The sequence below is a fragment of the Vicugna pacos genome, chromosome 5 (genome assembly GCF_048564905.1).
Source record: "Vicugna pacos chromosome 5, VicPac4, whole genome shotgun sequence".
Classification (NCBI taxonomy): domain Eukaryota; kingdom Metazoa; phylum Chordata; class Mammalia; order Artiodactyla; family Camelidae; genus Vicugna; species Vicugna pacos.
This window is the reverse complement of record NC_132991.1, coordinates 85,175,632-85,200,720: the sequence shown is the minus strand read 5'-3', so window position 1 is coordinate 85,200,720 and position 25,089 is coordinate 85,175,632. Positions and strand designations below refer to the sequence as shown.

The 25,089-nt window shown below is 42.1% G+C and overlaps 1 protein-coding gene across 1 annotated transcript in view; it reads right to left on the bottom strand.

Moving 5' to 3' along the window:
- Positions 1–25,089, bottom strand: part of NYAP2 (neuronal tyrosine-phosphorylated phosphoinositide-3-kinase adaptor 2) — a 233,418-nt gene that overhangs the window by 93,252 nt on the left and 115,077 nt on the right. Inside the window, exon 3 of the mRNA XM_031677940.2 lies at positions 27–1,124. Within this exon, the coding sequence (XP_031533800.2) occupies positions 27–1,124 (1,098 nt within the window). The remainder of the gene's footprint in view (positions 1–26; positions 1,125–25,089) is intronic.

The window sequence follows — 25,089 nt, the reverse complement described above, 5'->3', positions numbered from 1 at the left end:
AAGTCACACACGACCTGGGCACTTACTCTCTGCGGGCTCTTTAGAACGGCGGCCGCTGGACGACGACTTCCTCAGCAGGCTGCGTCCCGAGGTAAAGAGGCTGGTTAGTTCCTCCAAAGGACTCGTGGGTGTTCTGGACCGGGAGCCGCTCGGAGCCGACCCGTAGGTATTCACCGAAGCATTGACCATCTTGCTCCCATCTTGCGACACCGGTCTGGGGGTCGAATGAGGCACTGATGGAGAGCTCCTGGAGAGGCTGCCCGAATGCACGGCGTCGTAGGGCGGAGGCCTTTTGAGGCTGAGCGGGGTCAGCGACCGCCCCATGCTGACAGGTGAGGGGGAGGCGGAGTGACTTTTGGGGTAGCCGTGGGGAGACTGCGTTCGGTACAGAGTGGAAGGCGGCGGAGGGGACGAGGAGAGCACGGAGGCGGCAGGACCCGGTCCCAGGGCTCCGGCCTGGTCTTTCTCCGGTTTAGGGTGGCCGGAGGCGTGGGACGGCAAGGCGGATGGAGATGCCCCGGCCTGCTGCTTCATGTAAGACACGTTCTCCAGCACGGGAAGCTTTGTGACCTCCAGCGGGGTGAGCGGAGACTCGTCGGAGTTGGGGGAGCACTGCACAGGAGCCGGGGGGAAGACCAGCAGCGGGGGGCGATGGGAAAGCAGGTTGGGGAAGGGCGGGGGGATGTCACAGAGCAAACCCTTGGGAGTGCATGGCACTGAGGCCTTGGCGAAGTCCAAGTCAGGCACCGTGGGAGTAGCACACTGCGAAGAACAGCTGTGATGGTCGAGGTCACATTTTGAGTCTTGGCCTAAATCGTCAAAAATGGGGTATTTCATTTCCTCGTAGACGGCCTCACTCTGGTCGTCATCGTCCTTCCTGAAGTCTCTGAGAATGTTCCCCACCATCTCAATGTACACGGGCTCCTCCTCCTCGGGGTCCCCCGCGGGGCTGCCGACCTGGGAGAGGGAGGAGTCCCGCGGGAGCGACGTCCTCCGGGGCCCGTGCTTTTTGATATACGTCTCGTCAAACGATGTGCTGAGCTGAGTGTTCGGGTTTCTTTTCGGTTTGGGAGGAGGAATCTTCTTTGAATATTCATCGCTGTGGGGTCTTGGTTTGGTTGTCACTAAAAGAAGAAGAAAAGGTAGAATAAAAACGACAATAGGAAAGCTTTCCAAAAGGACTGCCCCTGGGTTAATGATGCCAAACTACATTTCTAGCAGGAGGCATAGACTAAAACTCCAAGCAAAGTCAAACATCTCTGTATTCAGAAAAACATTGTGTGAGACCAGGAGTAATATTTATCTTCAAATATTAATAAGCCAACACTGATAAATGCATTAAGACCAGAACAATTCATCCCTGCGTTAGAAGTTCTAAGTAGAAACTTTCAGATGAAACAAATTGGATAAAAACAATGACACATTTAAAAAACAAACAAACAAGAAAACCTTCAAGAATTAAGCAACACAGAAACTTAAGGAAAAAAAAAAAAAAACTAGAGTTTCTGTTAGCACAAATGGTTACAAAAATGCCATGGGGATTGAGCCCTTTCAATGATGTGGCTATCACAAGTGATCACATCTTGCTTTCATTTAGGATAAAAATGTTCCAGTCGGCTAGACTTAATCTCGTCTTGGTTCAGATGGGTCTGATACTTCGGGGGAAACTGATGTGAACATCTTATGAGGCTAGACAAGTTAATCTCCAGATCTCCAGGTATTGTTGATGGTGGAGTATTTGTCTGTTTTTGTTCATAAGATCTCTCATGATATCCCAAATGCTGTCTGGGAAGGATTTATTAAATGTGTTGCTCTAACACATTAGAACCCCCTGGAGAGTTTTATAAGAGAATAATCCAGAGAATGCTGTGTAAGCTTCAAGAATAACTTCTGGAAACTCATGACAGGTACAAGTATAAACGCTTGTAATGGAACATAAACTTCTGACACCATGCAGTAGGGTGGAGCAGGCTGGCAATGTGTCTGTGACTGAAACCAATTGTTTAGCATGCAGGGAAGGTACTGGAATCTTATTATTATCACGTTATCTCATTGTGTTGATAGATTGTTACAATGACTATCATTTTTATGCAATGTGGCAGAATGTCATTGCTTGTGGCAAACGGTAGCATATAATGTAAGTTGACGGTATAGCTTATAGGTGCAAAGCTATAAGAAAATACCCAGCTTCTCTATCATTTGCAGCTTTAAAGGGAAGGAAGATCTCAAGGCACAAGTCAGGAAACACTCAAAATGAGCTTTTTTTTTTTTTTTTCAACTAATACAACATGACATAAGAGCTTTTCTAAAACTTACTCTAGGAGAAGCCAGTGCTTTAAGATTAGTTAGAGTCTGCCCTACACAGCAATCATGCCTTCAAAGAAAGGGAACACATCAAATATTTTAACAATGGCTGTATCTCTCACTTTTCTAGGTCAATCCTGCTTTCACATATTTGGCTCTGTTCTGCCCATGACGATGACTTCACTCACTACGATCAAACAGCTTTTTGAAGGGAAGTTTCTTAATGTATGTGGACTTTTTCTTTAACTTCTAATAGGAAAAACTGGATGTCATTTTCCAAGGGGGCGGGACAGCAGTACAGCCTGTTAGTATCAAAAGGGAAAAGCTGAGGGACATAATGGGGTGAAAACTACCCAGATAATTCTTTAGGCAGTAGCTCCTCTCTGTATCTCCTACTGTTCCTACATTTTACTGGTTTTGAAATCTACCAGGCATGTTAATTTTCATAGGATTTAAATCAGTCATCTGGTTATGTACAAAAATCTGTACCCAAATAAAAACCACAAATGAATGAATAAGATTGGGAACTAGAGGGACTGTGAAAGAGCCAGGACTTAGGAGAACAAAAGTCCACCCAGATTGCTCTTCTGAACCTCTTTTCCCCATCCCCCACCTTGGCATGTCACCTAGGCTCAGTAACTCACCCTCTCGGAATATCTGCCCCTGGTTTTTGAGTTCTGGGAATTGAACGGAGTGGGAAGTAGCAAGGTGTTCTGTAAATGGAGGATTAACCGAAAGCTAGGAATTGACGGGTGTGCATGAGATGCATAGCTTCCTTATATGGGAATAATCATGCTTAGAAAGAGATTTTCATTTTTCTGCCTCCTAAATTATAATTCATGGCTTCTTCACTAAAGTCTAATACTGCACCACAGACTTGGGTGGTTTTACGGGGAGAAATAACAGCACAGACAGGACACAAGCGTCGACGGGGCCCAAGCCTAGTTCACAGCCCTGCACTGAGGGAAGATCAGGGCCCAGGATTCCCAGAAAGTGCGAGGTCAGTGGTAGAGCTGGGAGAGACCAGCTGCCTCAGCAAACCCCTGGAGCCAACATCCCACTTCCTACCTAGATTAGAAGGTGGCTTCTGGAATGAGCAAGACCAATGCTTGGGTTGCACTCAAAATAGGGGCAAATGACACTTTGTTTGTCCAAAGAAACAGGAAAAAAAATGAAATAAAATAAAGATCCGTCATATGCATGAAGTGATGGAAGAAAGCAAAAGGTTCTAGTCTAGAACACAACATAGTTAGAATTAAGACAGAACAATTATTCGTTGTGAAGGAACTCAGACAATCCATTTGTCCCATGAGGACAGCTTCAATGCCAATCCTAGTGGAGATACTGTCTGATGAGAGGAATTAAATATAATATGTGACTCTTTCGGCGATTCTGAGGTAAGCATAATTGGCAGTTGCTATGGACTGACCTGTGCCCCTCCTTAACTTCATATGTTGAAACCTTAACCCCCAACGTGATGGTATTTGGAGGTGGAGCTTTGAGGAGATAATTAGGTCATAAGGTAATGAGGTCATGAGGATAGGGACATCGTGATGGAGGAGATTAGTGCCCCTACAAGAAGAGCCACCAGAGAGCATCCTGGTTATCTCATTCACCGTGTGAAGACAGAGAGAAGGTTGCCACCTGCCAGCCAGGAAGAGAATTCTCACCAGAAACTGACTACACTGCCATCTTGATCTCGGACTTCTGGCCTCAAGAACTATGAGAAAATAAATATCCGGTGTTTAAGCCACCCAGTCTATGGAATTTTGTTATGGCAACTTGAGATGACTCAAACAACAGTCTATTTATTGATCCCTATGTAAAGACCCTATATAGCTGAGTCCTCTGGCATTGCAATACATTAATTAGCTTGGTTACTTTAAGAATTACTACAACTCTTTTCCAGTCTTTTAAAAGTAATTTGCACCTGCCCCTGCCTGGTACCTCCTCACGCCCTGAAGCCACATCATAGAGGGCACATTACAGCTGAATACAAGGATGCTGATCCCAGGGATCCACCCAGGAGCACCCTTCCTCCACACCACCTCTTATTCTGGTTCTCCTTGATCTGACCCTCCAATCTGTGATATGTGCCGAGGCACATGCCATGCTACCTACCTAGACCCATTATCTGGGTAGCTTTTGTTTTCTATTGTCGTTTGCTTGGGCATGTAAACTCCCTGCTCCACGAGGTTGTGCATGTCCTACTGCCCGCCACTGGAGGCAGTTCTCCAGCCAGCACTGCCCAGGGATTCCTTCATTACCTGGGCAAGCTTCTTCCCTCTCCCCTTCCCTGGGTGATGAAAAGAACCTAATGCAGGCAGAGTCATGTGATTCCGACACATTTTGTTTCCTGCTCCTCTTCTTTTGTATTAATCTACATTTGAAATGAGAGCATTGAGGATTATTTACAGAGTAAAGTGTTAAGTAAATTACACACAATTGGGATGGATAAACAGATTCATCCCGTCAATACTGGGCGGCTTTTATTCCAGGCAATGTCTGCTTCTCGTTCTGTTGCCCCCTTGCAATTTCATGGCTGTCATTAGAAAGTCAGAGGAGGGAGCAATTCCATCTCTAAACCGATTTTTCTCTGCATTTACCATTTATCATCTGATTTCACCTTATTCCACATATTGAGTGAATAATTCATGGAGTAATGAAATTTAGTTTCAACTGTCATATATGCTTTGTTTGGTTGTTTGTTTACCCCAATAAGAAAAATGTCTGAAATTTTTAGCAACATTGTCTCATCATTTAGTCTACTTTAACATCACTCTAGGAAATTAAAAATTAAGGAAAAATTCATGTTTTGAAAGTTATTTCTTTAGAAGGTGCTTTAAAATAGCCTTGGTCGACATACATAGATGCTGAAATACTGCTAATAAAAGATAATAAAAATTGCATTGCAAATTTCAACATTTAACCAAATTCAACTACAATAAAAAGGTGACTTTTATGGCTCTTGAATGAATTTTAAATTATTTCTAATAAGTCCAAAGATAGAAGCAATAATTCCTGCTCAGCTCCAGAACACAAATTTTAATGCTTAAAATAGTATAATGACAGTGGCATTGAATAAGCAGAGTGACATTTTTGAAATGAAGTATCTGAGCACAAAGGTTATGCATGGCTTTCAGTCATGCCCAGATGATCTGTCTTTCACAGTTAATTTTGGAAATTTACCATGTTCCTTGTCAAGCCATCCTTCTGAAATATTTTTTTTTCCTTGTTAAAAAAAAAACGTGATGTAAAACCAGGCTTCAGTATCTGTGCACGTTCCTGACCCAAGAAGTGAAAAAAGAGACAACACAGGTCAGTATCTCTCCTGATGGAAAGTCTCTTTGGCCCACAGAATCCCAGAATTTGAAAGGCTCTTAGAGATTATCCAACCCAAACTCTAATATTACTGATGAAGAAATATAAATTCTTTATCAGTTACTTTAAGAAAATCTCATCATGTCAATTCAATCTTATAAAAAATTTTAAAGCAAAGGAAAGCTCTGTAATTAATTATTTTGTATATGGCATAAAGTATCATTTTAAAAGTCTTCTCGGCTCATGCTATGATGGTAGGAGCATAACTTTGTATCTCTGATTATAGAGGTATATTTAAATAGGTGATGCAAACTGGGCAACGAGAGTCCAGTGAACAGAAGTAATGGCCACACTACATGATACTGAACTGGCTGATTCTGGAAGGTGAGAAACATATTTCCCACTTTCAGCAGAATTCTGCTCATAGTAACTCTCTTTTCACAACTCACAATTCCAGGGGTTTGAGGACTATTTTTATTTTCAGAGTCACAAGTCCCATAATACTATCCACAAAATTGTTCCTTTCTCATTTTATTTTTTTTTTAATTAAGGTCTTTGTAAAGGGATGGAAGTTGCAGATACCCTTGGTCCATTTACAGTAGGACCAGGAAGGTGTGGTAACGTGCAAAAAGGATCAGATTTGGAATTGCAGTGCATGTGTTGTAATACTGTCCTGCAACTGTCAACAGTGAAAACAGAGAACTCAGATCAGAGTGTGGATGGAAACAAACAAGGTAAGACATCCAGCTGTGTCCACAGGTTGGTCTTAAAGTTGAGTGGAACTGAGTCTTGCCTTGAGCTAGATATAGGCTATTTCTTATGAGCAAGAAAAGATGACTCAGGGGGCAGATTTCAAAGCTCAGAGACTAAGAGCCACAGAGAATGAGAACTAGGGAGCAGAACTGGGCCCTAATGAATAAATATTATCTGTCCCAGAATAGGGAGAACTGGCCACATGTATGCAACTGGACTTGCGAATGGCAATGAAACAGTGGTGTTTATGTGCCTCCCCTCCCTCCAGCCCCCACTGTTTTGAACTGCACACTGCAGTTCTTCTGCTCCAGACCTGTCAGTCTGTGTCACATTTGGTAGGGCAGATGAGTTGTACTTTTTAGTTCAAAGACCTTTGATTATGAGGAATTGCTCCCAAGGAACTTGAGAGCACGTGGGCATGATTTAGATGATGGAATCCTGGATTTCAAGCTGACAGTGTAAGGCAATGAAACTTTTGGGCAGTATGTGCCTGTTGGAAATATTGCAACTAGAAGGCAAGTTGTGATAGACAGTCTTGGAAGACAGCCACCATTAATTCCTTCTCACCATGTATCCTATCCACCTATCAATGCTAGTCTATGTCTCTCTCCTCAAATCAGGGCAGGCTCTGTGACTTACGGTGACCAACAGAATGTGATATTCTGAGTCTTGGACTTAAGAGAAATGACAGCTTTCACTTCCTCCATCTCAAAAGCCAATTGCCATGTAAAACCTCTTAGATCAGCACGCTATGAAGAAACTCAGCCTAATTAAATGAAGAGAGCATGTGGAGGAGAAAGACATCCCAGGCATATGAGTGAAGCCTTGTCGGAATTTCCAACCCATCCCCACGGCCAGCTGCACCCAGTTAAATGAGAGACCCACCCCCCCAACATCACAGAGAGTAGAGGAACCACCTATATAAGCCAACTCAACTCACAGAATAATAAGAAGTAATAAACTGTTGCTGGTTTAAACCATAACATTTTGGGCTGGTTTATTGCACATCAATAGAGAACTGAAAAAAAAATTCCAAAATTAATTTCCTGTGTGTGTGGATATCTCATAGAAAATGCTATTGTTATTTTCATAGAACTAAGATACAGTGTGTACCCTAAGGAAACATAAAGCATCCTTCCAGAATAGAGGAATTAAAGAAGTAAGATTGACTTCTGAGTACTAGAAAATCGACACATGATGATTCAGAGAAATGATACAGAAAGAGATTACATCCTTTCTGGTCACAAACACTGGACTGAAATCAGAGTGGAGGTATTAACACATGTAAAGGAAGGACAGAAGGATGCTCACAGAGCAAAAAGGTGGTGCCCAGGGGACCTGGTCCTCTGTGACATCCCTGTTGTAAGGATGGACCCAACATGCTAATAGAACCTAAAGCCCCTACACATATGATTCTTATAAGTCCTTCCTTCTCTAGCTTCAGCTTCATCAAAAGACTTCTTTAATAAGGGCGATTTCCAAAACATTATGTGCATATTTCACATTAGAAACCAGCAAGGTGGAATTCTGGTTTCACTCACTGCGATGGCCTGAATTTTTGTGTCCCCACGTGGTGGAATCTTAACACCCAATGTCATGGTATTAGGAGATTCATGAGTGTGGAGCCCTCATGAATGGGATTAATGCTGTTATGAAGCAGACCCCTTAGAGCTCCCTAGCCCCTCTGCCATGTGAAAATGCTGGAGAGGTCAGCAGTCTGCAGCTTGGAATCTGATCATCCTGGCACCCCGATCATGGACTTCCAGCCTCCTGAACAGGGAAAAAGAATTCCCGTTGTTTACAGGTTACCCAGTCTCTTTTATTTAGTTACAGCTGCCCGAAGAGAGACATGGAACCATCTCTTTTGAGCTTGGCTACTATGACGTTTTGGTTATTCTAGACACTTAATGATGGATTTTCCGAGTTTCTAGATTAAAGGCTGGTACTGTACCAGGCCAAATTCACCACAGTAACATCATTTCATGGGAATCTGTCCAGGAAGGAAGCAACCCTGTATTGATAATGTTTATCACAAATCTCTAGTTTGATATCTTCATCTCAGGGCAGTATCTTGTTTCCCAGTCTCCTCCTGCACTTGTCTTGGGAAGCCCTTTACACAGAGCCCACTTGTAAAGAACAGAAGTGGTGGCTGGATTTTGGGCATTTCCTTGGCTACACGACTGCACCCTCTCAGATTCCACCTGCCGTTCCGTACCCTGCACAGATCTAGAAGGACTGGACAAAAGAACTGGAGGAAATGTTTCCACCCAGGAGAGGGACTGCCTTGCAGGGATGACCTCAGTTGGGCAATATCCTAAAATGCGAGGTTCCATAAGGGACAAGAACTCTCCTCTTGATAAAACAGCAGTCAGGCTTCTGAACTTTCCTCTGGACCTATCTATGCACTTCCTTGTAAAACCAGTTTTTGTAATAACCCTGCCAAAGTCAGTTTTACCAAGCCCCCACCCTTAGTATCTGATCACTCCTGATCTCTGATTGGATTCTCCATCCTCCACCATCTTCCCAGTGAGTTCTGATCACCCTGGCCTGTCTGCAAGAATCATATTAAGTCAGTTTAGCCAGAAACACACCTCCCTTTACCCCTGATGTCTCCTCTGAGTAATTTTCCATCCACCAACTCCCACCTTGCTTCCTGACTATAAATTTTCACTTTTCTATAGTGTATTCAGAATTCAGAGGAGTTCACACTGAGTTTTCTTTTCTCCTATTGCAATAGGCCTAAATAAAATCTGTTTTTGCTTCTTTATCATCCAGCTTTATTTTCTGTTTCATATCCCTGAACTACACATGGCTGGCTGGCTTCCTGACACTGTGATCTCAGCATAAAAGTCACTTCTTCAGAGAAATCTTCCATGACCATCCAATCAGTACTTATCACATTGGATATTTCTCTTGTTTGTTTCTCAGTTGGTTTATTATGTAAGTTTCTAAGCACCTCTGTAGGCATTTTCCCCACTTGAGTACAATGTCCATGAGATCAGTGTTTCCCTGTTTGCCTCGGTCTTTGCTAAACCTGTGTAAAGTAACTAGAACATCACAGGTTCTTGGCAAACATCTGCTCACTATTTAGTGAACAATAGACTTATGACATTCTTAGAGTCAGCATTCAGGATCTAGTATGCTCCCTAAAGATCCTAAAGAGCCATGAATGGTCCTATAATGTGCCATTTCCTTAGGCATTATTTGAATGGAGAGGCATGTTGAGGCCTGTGAAGGCTAGTAACAGTGGTAAAGGAAATGAAGGTGTGGATGAGAGAGGAGTCAATGAGGAATATTCATTATTACCCACATGTAGAAGTTGAGGCAGGTTAAATATTTTACCTGCTAAAAAGGAAAGACAGAAAAACTGACTAAGGAATTAAAATGGTCCTCTTTCAAAATGCTGGAGGCATAAACCTCCCAGATTTGACACAACACTACAGAGCTACCATAATCAAAACAGCATGGAATTGGCACAAAAACCGACACATGGATCAGTGGAACAGAATAGAGAGTCCAGAAATAAATCCACACACTTATAGTCAATTACTCTTCAACAAAGAAGGCAAGAACATACAATGGAGAAAAGACAGTCCCTTCAACAAGTGGTGTTGGGAAAGTTGGACAGCTGCAGGTAAATCAACGAAGTCATCAGAACACTTCCTCACTCTATACACAAAAATAAACTCAAAATGGCTTAAAGACTTAAATATAAGACAGGATACCATAAATCTCCTATATAAGCAAAACATTATCTGACATAAATTGTAGCAATGTTTTCTTAGGGAAATCTTCAAGGTAATAGAAATAAAAGCAAAAATAAACAAATGGGACCTAATTAAACTTATAAGCTTTTGCACAGCAAAGGAAACCATAAACAAAACAAAAAGACAACCTATGGGCTGGGAAAAAATATTTGCAAATGATGCAAACAACAAAGGCTTAATTTCCAAAATATACAAACATCTCATTTCAATTCAATAACAGCAACAACAAAAAACTCAAAAAAAAATATGAGCAGAGGATCTAAGCAGACATTTCTCCAAAGAAGACATACAGATGGCCAAGTACATGACCAGCACATGAAAAGATGCTCAGTATCACTAATTATTAAGTACAATAACATATCATCTCACACCAGACAGAATGGACATCTACAAAAAATAAATGCTGAAAATAGTATGGAGAAAAGGTAATCTTCCTATGCTGCTGGCAGGAATGTAGTTTGGTGCAGACACTATCTAAAACAGTATAGAGGTTTGTTTAAAAACTAAAAATAGAGTTACCACATGATTACCATAGCAGTCCCACTCCCAGGTATATATCAGGAGAAAACTCTAATTCAAAAAGATGTGTGCACCCCAATGTTCATAGCAGCACCATTTACAATAGCCAAGACACAGAAGCAACCTAAATGTCCATTGACAGATGAATGGATAAAGAAGATGTGGTATATACACAAGAAAATACTATTAAGCCATAAAAAATAATGAAATAATGCTATTTGCAGCAATATGGGTGGACCTAGAGATTATCATACTAAGTAAGTCAGACAGAGAAAAACAAAGATCATGTGATATCACTTAGATGTGGAATCTAAAATGTGATACAAATGAACTTATTTACAAAATAGAAACAGACTCACAGACAGAAAAATAAGTTATGGTTACCAAAGAGGAATGGTGGGGGAGGGATAAATTAGGAGTTTGGGATTGGCAGATACAAACTACTACATATAAAATAGATAAACAACAAGGTCCTACTGTATAGCACAGGGAACTATATTCAGTATCTTGTAATAAACTATAATGAAAAAGAAAAAGAAAATGGTCCTCTTTCAGTTCTCTTGTACTAAGGAAAGATCAAAGGCAGAAATGAAGACATACAGGGCAGGCAAAACTCAAAAGTTAGATCCTGTGATGTATAAAACATTTAAGTTCTGATGGCTTTGTAAGCATTATCCTTGACCATGAAATTCAGAGGTATAACAATCATTTTCTGAAAAAATGAACTTCCCTTTTTGATACAAAACTTAGGCCAAGATAGCAGAGTAGAGAGACTCACAGCTCACCCTCTCCCACAAATACACCAAGAATTACATCTACAAACCCACTGAATCACACAGAACACCTACTGAACTCTGGAAGATTGTCTCTGACTTCAAAATACAGTAGGATTCTCACAAAACCCACCAGGAGGTCCACAGGGACAGATGCAGAGCTTCCAAGGCCTGCAGGAGAAAGTGGTAGCCACTTGGCAGACAGAATTAAGATAAACTGATAAGGAGGGTCTCTAAGATCCCCAGCCCTAGCTGGCAGGAAAAGGCTGGGATTGGCTGCTGGAGATCCATGAGGAGCCTGGGGAGAGAGTGGGGCCCACTGCACAGACACAGCCTCAGGGGACTGGAGGGTGGTGTGAACTCTGGCTGGGGGTGTATGTGGAATAGAAGAGCCTGGAACCCTCATAAAAAAGCAACACGGCTGGTGTGCATGGATGAGAGGGGCACAATGCAGCCGTGCCATAACCCCTGTCTCTGTTTGGCTCTACTGTTGGTGTGTTCTCATGAGAAGAGAGGTGGGGCTTGGTCATAATCAGCACTGCTGCATGGAGGCTGGACTGAAAGCTGAATTCACACCCAGTGGCCCTGCAACTTCAGAGGCGGGACTGAGATTTATTTACAGCCCCAGGCAGAGAGGATGGATTTGCTCTCTCTGGATCCTTTGTGGATCTGCACCTCTGGGACAAACAGGCAGTGAGCAGAGTTCTGGCACATGGCAGGAGCTAGTACAAGTATTTACAACAGGCTAGCACACCATATGATACCATATGCAGAGGCGGGACTTGGGGTCAGTGTTGACCTTGTGGCTTGCCACAGGTTCAGCTGCGTGACTGCACATTCACCAAGGTGGGTCCTAGCATCTGATGTTGGCAATTCTGCACTGGTGGCTCCTGGGGCCCAAAACCTGGGGGGACACCAGAGCCAGTGGCCGATATTTCCACTCTAAGGCAGGGACAAAGAGTACTTTGTAAGCCCACATAACAAGTGACAGACAACACCACAGAGGGCACTTCCCAGTGGACATCTCCTTTGGAGGTACACTCAATGACTCTTCTTTCCAGCTGAAGTGCTCCAGCCCTGCCTCACACATCACAGCTCAGAAACAGGTCTAGAAGCTTCTATTCCAGCAACAGGGGAGCAGACTGGCCCCTGTCAAGGCTCTGACAAACACAGAACGAAAAAGGAGGTCCCGCTCAGCAACAGTCAGGGCAAGTTCTGATCAACACACCACCGACCACACCCCCAGTCAAAGGGATAACAGCCAACACATAGGAAAGATGTGGCAACCATCCATACTAAGAACAGCCTTCTCAGCAAAACTGTTAGATGCACACAGTCCACACGGGAACACTCCCACTTCAAATAAACAAACAAATAAAAAATAAAACAGCCCTTCAAGACCAAAGAAGATAACTAATACCCCTAAATCCATAGAGCCAGAGAAACATAAGTAAAATGAAGAAGCAGAGGAACTACTCCCAATTAAAAGAAGTCCCCTGAAAGAATGAACAATGAGATAGACCTCAACAGTATACTAGATCATGACTTTAAAAGGGGAATGATGAAAGCACTGAAGGAAACAAGAGGGACTATGAATAGAGACAGAGAATACTGTGAAAGGAAATAGAAACTACAAAGAGGAGCCAATTAGAAACAGAAAACTCAATGGCTGAGATAAGAGCTGAGCTAAAGGCAGTCAAGGCAGACTAGATAATGCAGAGGAATGAATAAGTGACTTAGAAGACAGAATAACAGAAGTCATCCAATCAGAATAGTAGACAAAAAAGCAAGGAACAACCAATGAAAGCAATAAAAGGGACCTATGGGGTAATATAAAGCATGCCAACTTAACACATAATAGAGGTCCTAGAAGAAGACGAAAGAGAAAAGGGGATTGAAAAAGTATTTGAAGAAATCATGACTGAAAACTTTCCAAACCTAAAGAAGGAAACATATCCAAGTACAGGAAGCACAGAGGGTCCCAAACAAGAAGAACCCAAACAGACCTACACAAAGACATATTACAATTAAGATGGCCACAGCCAAAGATAAACAAATGATTCTAAAGGCAGCAAGAGAAAAACAAAGAGTCAGTTATATGAAAATCCTCATAAGGCTTTCAACTGATTTCTCTACACAAACACTGCTAACCAGAAGGGAGTGGCAAGATACAGTCAGTCCTGAATAAGAAAAAGCTGCAACCTAGGATACTCTATCGGCAAGCCTATCCTTTAGAGCAGAAGTAGAGATAAAGAATTTCACAGACAAGCAAAAACTGAAAGAATCCAGCAACACTAAACCCATCCTAAAAGGTCTACTCTAAATAGAAAAGAAGCAGGAAGCTATAGACATGAGAAAACCACAACTGGAAACGTGATAACTACAATGAGTTGCAAGAGAATAAATATGAAGATGTTAAAAAATATATATACATCAAAATCATAATAGGTTCAAGAGGGGAGTAAGAAAATACAGATTTTTTTTTAGGAGTACTGAAAGACTAGTTTTATTTAGGAAAACAACCTAAATAAAGCTGTATGTCCGCATTTCTGCAGGTTCCCCAAACCAAAAACTCTCCTGGTTTTATCTGTGCATACCAGTCACCTCCACTCAGTGGTCAATCAAATGATACTTAGGACTTGCAAGCCAGGGAATATATGTATATATATTTAACTGAGACATAGCTGAGTTATTACACTACTGGTTATAACCCTTTATCCCTTTGCTCAAATATTTTGAAGCCATCAGCTTTACAAGTTCCCAGTAGCTATCACTTGTATCATCACTACCTGCAGAGAAGGGAAGCAAATAAGTTAATTTCCTGAGTCTTGAGGGGGGAAAAAACGTAATAACCAAAAAGCAGCCATGGCAAATGCATGATGCCGAGCACCCAATAGAAGCTCAGTTGATTTGGATTCAACCCAGGGGGATATTATGCTAAAGGAAAGTAAACTGAGAGAAAAATCCGATTAACGGTTGGAACATTCCCCGTGTCCCTCGGGAAGTTAACTTTGTAGAAGCTGAATCCCTGCGGTTCCACAGATACAGTCTACTGAGGATTATCCTTTGTAAATCTGTCCTGGTTGCGACAGAAAGATAGAAATGTTTGTGATCTTCTAAAGTATCTGAGATCACAGAAGCAGTAGCATGGGATTACAGAGCCATACATCATCTCGTTCAATTTTATTGACGTTGTGTTGATGTGTGCTAATGTCTCTAATGAAAACATAGCACCACCACCACCAACAACAACAATAATAATATAATCATAATAATAAATGTGATAATAATAGCATTAAATGCATTTTTGTATCAGGCAACGTGCTTTCGGGAGATTGTTTTATTGAATCTCCACAACATCCCTATGAGGCAATACTATTTATAAGCACCACTTTGCAGGCATTGAAATAACATTATAGAAAAACCAAATTATTTGCCCAAGTGGTAGAAACTGGCTTTGAACCCAGGGGATCTGACTCTAGTTGCCATATTGTCAAAGAGCAATTTGCCGTTATGAATAATGGTGCATTTTTGTTTTACAAATATACAGTTAATAGGCTCTTAAGCCTTCTTTTGAATTACCAATACTCTTCCACGAAGAGCTCCAATCCCAGTTTGGTGGCTGTGTAACCTTGGGTAAGTCAACTCTAACCTCTTTTAGCCTCACTGAACTCAACTGTTAAGTGAATATAATGACACTTGTTCACAGGATGCTGTGAGGATTTAAAGACACTCCACTTGAAGAGTTCAGCATACTGCCTGGGCCATAGGGAGGGCTGAGAAAGTAAAACCAATATCATTATCAGTTACCATCAGTATTCATAAAAAAACTCTCTATGTTGGAAGATACATAATGGGAGCGGCTGCTTTCACGCATACTTCACATTTATTTAGCACTGAGCTATAAAAATTAATGGTGCTGATGCCGGAGAGCCTACCAGTTCTGGGAAATTGTAAAATGAGTGATTGCCTAAATAAATATAGATTTTATGTTCAGTGAACTATGAGATCGATATTTCAGTTTCCTTTGGAATCAGGGTGATATCTTATGTATGGCCACACAGTAGAAGTAAATTTATTTTGAAAGATGTAATCTTTCCTTTAGAGTTATATGGGCTTTGGGGTTTTCTGGACCTTCCCATTTCAGTGGTGACACTCTTAGTTTCTTATCAACTTACATTAAAAAGAAAAAAGATGATTTTCCTCGAGTGAGTTTTAATTTTAAAATTAAAATCAAAACAAAAGAGTCGAAGAGTCAGTGTAGGATGGAAGCACAGCATACGTGGGCAACGCAGAAAACTCAACAGATTAACACCTTTAATTCAAACCCTCCTTTTCCCAAACCATAGATGTGCCCTTTAGCGTTTGCAAAATGACATCTGGGAGCTGCCTTCTGGGCTTTTCAAACTTAAGAACAGTGTGACTAGATTGTAAAAAAAGAGGAAGAGAATACTTTCAAAAGATGAGGTGGGCTCATCTCAAGAACATTCTAGTGTTTTATGCTTTATGCATATAATGAGCATGTAAATTTTTAATACTTATGCCATTCAGTTCTGGATACTACAGATACTCCATTATCCCTGTCTAAGTCTACCTTCCAGTTTTTGCAGATGGGGATTGGAAAAGGGAAAGAATTTCCTTCTGTTTGTTTACAATTTTTTAGTCTTGATGACCCCATACTTCTTCTTCAGCAGACCCTCTATATACGCTCCATTTACCTTTCCGTAAATTCAAATGAGGGAAATGGTCTCATTCAGGACTGGGTGGTGTGACCCAGGCCAGAACTTCATTGACCAGGAGGAACAGACACAGGTCATTTTTGGTACTGAGTTTTCAGGGATCACCAAAAACACAACCCAAACTGAAGGAGCATTGGACAATGGGAGAGCGTAAGCCCTGGCTTTTGGACCCGAGGCCTCAGATCAGCTTTGCTCTCTTCTTTCTCATATTATTTGGCAGTTATGTTTAATCCACAGTAATTCAGAGCTGGGCTCCAGACAGGCCAGGAGTGGACCGTGGGTAGCCGCATCCTAGAGAAAACTGCAGCCTTCCTCACCCTGGATGACTTCATGGGCCATGTGTGAATCTGGCCTTTAATTATTCAGAAACTTATGACAACCGTAGGGGTTATTATTTGGTTTCAATTTGAGCTTTGGGTTTCTTTTCTTTTCTTTATAGTGAAGTCATCAGGATGGCATGAATTCTGAACCTAAAATGTAAGAGATAAGAGGGATTATGGTATTCCCAGTCTGCATTGTTCTCATACTATTGTCTTCAGATTACTTCCCCTATTTTTAATCTTTTTTTTTAACCCCCAAATCATACTTTAAACATCTAATTTAAACATCAGCCTGGAATCTTAATCTGAAAGTTAAACTTCAACTCATAGATATTTTGTGTAATAATACTGAGAATTTAGAGACATGCTCTAATCCTAGACTCAGAGTGTATTTTCAAACTCAAATCTGAATTTCTGTGCATGTGTACACATATACACATATGTAGGTATATACACACACACTGTATGTGCATGTATGCATGCGTATGTGTGTATGTATACTCATGCACATATGTGTGTGTGTAACATATGTATTATGTATACTTGTGAGTTTATCTATTCCCTGTGCACCCAGAAATGCCCTGCTTTGTGATAAAGAAAATGCCTGATCAGATCCTTTACACATGAAGCTGTAATTACTACAGTCAGTTAGCTCTGACTGTGTCATGGATCCACTCTCCAACCCTTGTTCAAAACCTAGCGATGACTTCCCATAATCATTATGATAAAGTCTCCCACCACAAGGCTGAGGTCCCTTTCTCCAAACACATTTTACAGTGCTCGTCCCTTTGAGAACTCCTTTCAGCCAGAAGGTTTTTTTTTTTTTGGTGATTAGGGCCGAAAAAGTGCTTCCTCAACTGAATGCAGTCCCGCCAGGTGCTCCCTACATCCAGAAGGCTGTTCCCAGCGCCCTCTGCTCCCCTCGTTATGCCTTAATTGAAGTTTAAGTCTTGGCTTAATTTTCACTCAGGGATCTCTTTCTTAGAAATTCAATCTAAAAATAATCTCCCCTGGAACCCTCCTCTTTTCTGTGCCCCCCATTTCTAGGTGCATGTTTCTCTGCATTACCAAATTGATGGTTTACCGTCCTATCAACGTGAGGAAAATCGTGTTCATCCTCCTCACCTCTGAAGCCCCAGCTCACAGCACATTGCTTGTATTAGAACAGAATTTAAAATGTTGCAAAGCTACAAGGGAAAAGATGTATTCCTTCTAAATACCTGTGATGAATTTCATTTCAGAACTACTTTGCTGTGAAGTCGACAAGTGGGTAGACCTTGTCTCACCATCAGACGTCTTATCTGTGATCCAGGTAGGAGGAATGAATTGTAGGATGAGAAGCAGTGAAGGCTGTCACAACTAAAAGAGGAGAAAAGATGGGGTCCAGCTTTACCCAGGCTGAGAAGGTGGTACAGGCAGAGATATGACTGCTACAGAGAAGCTTGATGCTGGAGCCGTGCAAGATGGGACATCACATGGTGCGGGGGAGTCAGTCCTAACAGGAAGGAGGTTCAGGGTGGTGTCCTGGTTCCTCAGCAGGCACAAACTATACAGAACAAGCACACAAGGTAACTGGGAACATCGCTGCCTCTTCCATTTCCTCGACTCTGAACGTTCTCAAGTAAATTTGCTCCTACTGTGCTTTTCAAATAGCACAAAGAGCCAAACAGGGAAGACAAACTGTTCTCAGCCAATACAAATGTTGGTGTTACCTTGGAGATAAGGATCCTTAGCAATCAAACCCGTGTCCTAAAAACCTCCCACAATCACCCTAAAGTACACAGCACTTAGAGCAGAGAATAAGAGCATTCCAGTGGGGTCTTCTGGCATGCTGCTTGACGCTATAAAGGAAATTTCGGAGTCACGGAGATAATTGAGACATTGGACACATATGGTAAATACCCTTAGATTGAGCAGGAAGCCACATGCCTTGGATTTCTCACATTTTTCTGTGTATTTCTGTGAACAGATTCGAAGGAGAATTGTTTTCCTCGTTCATGTATCATTTGTCAGACTCCCACACAAAGCAAGAGCAGAGGCTGTTCTCTCCCCCAGTGACTTTGCCACTTACAGGGGAAACAAAACACGTAATAATTTCGAAGTATTTACCAGCAAGTGAGACTCAAAACTGACAAAACCAGCAGGAAAAGCACCCGTAATCCACGTGCCGGGCCCCCTCTTTCCTGCCCCACCCCGTCTTCCACATTTCTAGGGAGCCATTCTTCACAATCTAATCTTTTCACGAAGGTCCCTTTCTGCCCACAGCTTTTCAAAAAGCAGGAAGCCAGACTTTAATTATTTCTTCTGCCTTATACGTTCACTGCCACAAATTTGGTGAAAGCGTGTTCCAGACACAGAGCCAAATTGAAGGAAACAGATGACAAGATGTGGCCCCTAATCCCAGGACCCAGTCCTCTGGGGTGAGCAGATGACAACTTTTAATTTCTAAATAACGTAATATGTGCAACAACAGAATGAGATATGCAGGTAACTACCCTAGCTGGCAGAAGGAGAGTAATTCATTTGATTTATTTATTTACTATTATTTTTTTTAATGGAGCTAGTGGGAGTTGAACCCAGGGCCTTATGCATGCTAAGCACGTGCTGTACCACTGAGCTATACCCTCCCCCGCAAAGCTATACTGATTTTTATATTGCAGCTACCTAGGGGAACTGTCCCTGAGCTCCCGCTAATGGTCCCCCCTTCACTCGTGGTGGCACTATCACAGTAAGCCATAACCACTTCTATGCTTGCCTGTGTCCTCCCCGGAATGTTCATTAGATGAGATCCCTGCCTCTCTTCACCTCCTTACACACCCAGCGGCCAGCCAGGGCTCTGGGATGTCACAGGAGCTTTAAGATATTTGTTGAACAGGTGATTGCAATGAGTCAAAGTTGGAGACGTTTTGGCATCCTTATTCACCGTGTCGTAACGCTGGGCACTAACACACACCTGTCTAATTGTCCATCTTTCCAACTTCTTCTCCGACCCACATGCTTCTTGCTCACCCTGCTCCCGCCACACTGACCTCCTTCCTATTCCTGAGCGCCAAGCACGTTCCCATCTTAGGACCTTTGCATTTGCTCTTCCCTCTGCCTGCAATGTTCCTCCTGCAGACATCTGCAAGGCTCGCTCCATCGCCTCATTTCAATTCTCCCCAGAGGGTTTTCTCCCACCTTCTCGTCTAAAATAGTCATTCCCCTGCCTCCTCACCCCCTCACCACTGCTCACTTTCTTTTTATCTTCATAGCACTTATCATTAGCTGCCGGCATATCACAGATTTATGTGCACTTGGGGCTTGTCTGCCTCCCCACCCCAGGACAGAAACTTCGTGATGTTTCGGACCTGTCTTTAGGCACCACTATACCCTCCGGGCCTGCAAAAGTGCTTGCCGTCTATTAATTGCTCAAAAAATATTTATTGAATTGATCATTCATGAGAAGCCACACACACACAAAATGTTTTGGTAAGGGACTCCCTCGTAAACTGCATCCATGCCATCTTGAACTTCTACAGAAAATCTGTTCACAGACGCTGGGACGAAATGTGTGGACAGTTTTAAAATAATAAAAAATAAGAAAGGATACTAGAACGGATCAAGCAAAAAACAACATGGATGATAATCATTTTTTCTGCCCCTTGGTCCACCAAATCCCCTCGAGTCTGCTGAGCCGAGGTCCACACGTGAAATTCTGACCACATGGCAAATCTCCTGCTAGTTCCTGCCTGCAGGAGAGAGTTTCTGCTCTAGCTGAACAATTACACCATCTAAAAACATGCCCGATCATCTGGATACAAATGTAATATTTTATTGGTAGAAAGATACCACTTAATTACCCAGATCCTTTCCAAATTTTGCTGTGATTATGGCTTGTTGAAAGAAACCATGCAGTTTTGGTGGGCAGTTCAGCGTCCTGTATAATGCCTTGAAAAGTTCATTTGCTTTGCCTGGAAGATTGCCCTGGTAGGCGTGGATCCCAAGGAAATATTCAGTCATATATAAAAAGATACATACAAGAATCTATACTGCAGTGTTGATTTCCTCAAAATAAGCTAGAAACAACATAAATATCTGACAAAAGTATTGTGTACCTAAGTCATGAGACATTATAGCTATATAATGGGCTTTGCAAATATAAAACCAACATTGTGATAATATGCCTTTTGACATAGAAAGATGGTCATGTCTACAAGTTATATTTTTGTATGTATTATACCCTCTATATTTATTTTTCTATGACTTGGAGGATTGCGGCTGTTCTTTATCATTGTTTTTCCATGTGTATATATTCATGTCATAATCAGGTATCACTTTTTAAATAATTATAATAAGATAAAAACGGGGACAAGATTTTTTTAAAGTGCACCCTTTCGATGGATATCATGCATCTGTAACAGCAAGGGGATAGACATTGGTTCTCAAGGCAGGAGCAAAATATTTTTTTCTTTTCATGTATAAAGCACAGATAAAATACAGCACATCAATGGATATTCAGGGTATCAGTGTAACCCAGCAGGACCCTGGGGGGCTTCTAGGGACAGACCTCTCCCCCATATCCTTTGCTGTAGTCCGTCTCAGAAGTACCCAGGTAACAGTATCTCATGTATATTTCCTGAGTTTTTCAGAGGCTTAAAACCACCACCAAAGGGAAGAAATTAACTACTTAATGATCGAGCCCCCAGACCTTCTGGCGCCTAAGGGTTAATAGTGTTCACCACCTCGTTCCCTCAGCATCAACCAGAGTGCTGTGCACGAGCTGATCAGTACCCTGTGACACCCCCCTCCCTTACCTGGCCTTTAAATATACTTTGCTGAAACCCTTCAGGGAGCTGGGGTTTTTTTTGGGCATAAGCCACCCCATCCTCCTTGCTTGACCCTGCAAGAAACCTTTCTCTGCTCCAAACTCTGATGTTTCAGTTTGTTTGGCCTCATGGTGCATCGGGCACATAAACTCGCCTTCAGTAACATCAGTGGTGTTAAAATATCATGGGAGGATGGTGAGGGAGCATATGTCTAGAAAGACTCCTCATGGAGGTGATGATGAAGAAATGGGTGAGAAACCCCACTTCATTGCAATCCCAAATTCCTAATCTTATGTTTCTGTATCTTTTTGGAAATACTGAAGTGCCTTCCATTTGTTTTGCACAGAATTACTCCTCCTCTCTTCCAGTAAGTGCAGGCTTAAATCTAACCGAAGGCACTGAGGGCGGGGCTGTGCAGAAATTCACGAGGAGTTTCTGAAAAGAAGTACAGGAATGAGGTTACGAGATCACTAACGGCAAAGAGCTCCAGCTTAGGAGAGAGTTAACTGCAACATCCAGCCAGCCACTTTGGGCATCTCGAAAGCAGTCCTCAGACATAGTTCAGCTTTTTTCTAATTGAGGTCAGACAACGGGAGGCTTTCACTAACTCCTAGACATAGCGTCTTTTTTTTTTTTTTTTGGCATTTGTACAATGCCTTCATTTAAGACCTTCCTTAAAAGCATCCTCTCGGTGATAAACGAGCGACAGGGTTGGCAAGCCTTTCCTCCGCTGACACTCATATTTCAGAAAGTCAGGATTATGATTAGAGGAACACAATATCAAAGCCAGGGCCCAGATCAGTCCCCAGAGCAAGAGCAGCTGAAATTAGAATTCTCACCAGAGTTTCCTCCCAGGAACAATTTGGAATCCGTCAAACGGACAGAAGGGGAGGATGCTAAAACATAAACAATGAAAGGGGAGAAAAGACAGCCTCCACCGCCCAGTATAATAAAAACAATTTCTCCAGGTTGTCACAGAACGTCCTTGTGAGGGGATTCAAGTTCCAGCTACAAAAACCAAACAGGCGGGAGTTTTCCGGTAACAAGTCATGAAGAGTCCTCAGCCCCCAGATGCACTGAGTCCTCGGTCAGAAGCTGAGTGGTGTCACGGCGCTAAGAAAACACTTTTATTATCCTTGTGCATTCCCAGGAATCAGTATAGAGCACACATTTGTGGAAATCAGTCACAGATTTAAAGTAAAGCTGTGGTAGGGAGAAACATGGCGGACCCACAGATGCCCATGTCCTAAAATCTGGAAGTTATGAATTCATGACCTTTCATGACCAAGGGGACTTTGAAGATACGATTAAGGCTAAGGAGTCTGCGATGAAGAGATGCAGCAAGTGCATCTAATTAGATGAAGAGATGCAGTGAGTCTCATGAACCTTTAAAGCAGAGGGTCTGTCCCAGGGGTGTGGTCAGAGAAAGTGATGTGATGATGGAATATGGTCAAAGAGATGTGTCCTGAGGACTCGCCAGCTATTGCTGGCTTTGGGGATAGAGCAAGAAAGCCACAAACCAAGGACTTTATGTGGCCTCTTGAAGCTGGAAAAGTCAAAGAAAGGGATTCTGCCTTACGGCCTCCAGAAAGGAATGTAGCCCTGCTGACACCTTGATTTTAGCCCAGTGAGGCTGGTGATGGACAGAGTTATCTGAGAATGAATTGATGTTATTTTAACCACTAGGTCTGTGGTCTTTTGTTACAGCAGTAAGAGGAAACTAATATGAAGCCAAGAGTGGAAATCTCAAATCCTCATTTCATCATCTACCACACGAGCTCTTAATCATAATCCAAAATACCTTGAATGTTGGTGGGGGAAAGTTAGTTCTCCCTCCACAGACGTATTACCCTCTTGAAGAATCACCCCAGTCAGCATCCAAAACAGTATGGACACAGGGCAGGAAAATCAGGGTAAAAAAGAACACTTCTGAGAATCCTTGTTCAGTTTTTCCTGGATCATTTAAATTAGTACCATTTGTCTTGTTGGAGGTTTACAGGAACATCGTGACCTGACCTAGTAGACAGCTGCAAGAACAAAGGATTCCGACACCAAGAGGTTTGCAATAACCAACCACACCCCTCCCCTTTTTAGTATGAAAGGAGCCTGAATTCCAACTCAGGGAAGATGGTTCTCCAGGACATTAGTCTGCCATCTTCTCGGTCTGCTGGCTTTCCAAATAGAGTCATTTCTTCCTTGCCTCAACACTTCATCTCCTGATTTATTGGCCTATTATGCGGTGAGCAGAATGAGTTTGGACTTGGTAATAGGGTGAGTGGAAATGGTGGGAGAGAAGACCATCCCTCACTAGCTCTCAGGGTGACTTCAGAAACTCTAGGGCTCCTGTTGTCCTCATGTCAGCCCTAAATGATTCTGACTATTGTTATTAGGCAGAGGAAGAAAGATGACTAATCAGACTTAGGCTGGGTTGTATGGCAGTGTCCCCCGTGGACAGGACCAGGTCACACTTCCACGCCCATGCCTCCTGTGACATTCACCAGCATATGTGTCAGACCTGTTAGTTGCACCATTTATCACTGATAACCAGAAGGATGAACCTTAAGTCTGGAAGTTCTGGCATCTCCTAAAGATCAAAGATGTCATTATTAACCTAACACTGTAATTAGAAGATTTTAACAACAAAGATTCTTTGGGTGTAAGGCCAATACTAAAAAGGAAGGAAATGAAGGTTGTTAACTCATCAGCCCAAAATTTGAACCTGATCTTGTTCTGCATATAATTTGAAAAAGAGGAGGGACAGGAAATAAAACAAAAATCCAGCTCAGGTGCATGAACTGTATTTGTAAAATGTGAGAAACAGAACGCTTGCTTTTCCCTCCCCCTACCCAGCCCGTATTTATTTTGGTTGCTCACACCTCCTTCCGAATGGCTGGTCAAAACATGAATCCTTCTGGAATAAGGCCTTGAACACTGTTATTTTGGTGTACAAATTATCCTCTAAAAATCATTCTAAAAACATTCACGTATTTTGTACAGAAAAATAAATAAAGACAAAAATTTGGAAAGGAAAATTAGAAAATGCTTGCAGTTTCTGTAAGCTGCTCTACTGTCACATTGAGAAAACTGATTATTTCACAGAGGGTGCTCAATATTCCATGGTCTGTGCATTTGCTGTTATCAAGGGAAGTGTTTTCCGATGACAATTTTATAGATGATTTTGGATATCAGGGAATTTTTGTCTACTACCAATCGTTTCTGTTAAGGCCACAGGAGAACACCGTGAAAGCCACTTTAGACTGTGTATTGTTTAGCTTATTATTGTGAAGCTTCTGGGGTTTCATAGCCTCTTCCTTTTGCTCCCAAAGGATGGTAGCTGTTTCCTGCCATTACTTCTGGGCATGTCTGAGCCCTCCCTTTGCCTTTCCAGTCCCTCCAGATCTTTTGACTCCATTCCTTACATGAAGTTCTCTGGGTTTAAACAGCAAGTATAATTTCCATATGTGTGACTGGACATTGACTAATGCGGGAGCAAGTCAGAAAGTCTTAAAACGAGAGGGAATTTTGAACAAGCTTCCATTGAAAAGGGCGAATGGGGCAAAATTGCACGGGAAATGAATGAAAAGGTGAGAGGCAACAAATGCCTATGTAATGGAAGAAGACAGTCCCAACTACTTTACAAATTGCTTAACCTTTAAAATGAACGTGTTGATGCCAAAGACAGGGTTTAATACCTCTCCTTTTTAACCTCCAAGGGCTTAACATATTGGTTTGCCTATAGAAAATATCTAAATCTATTGTGATGGATTGATTAATTCTTAAAGGAGAAC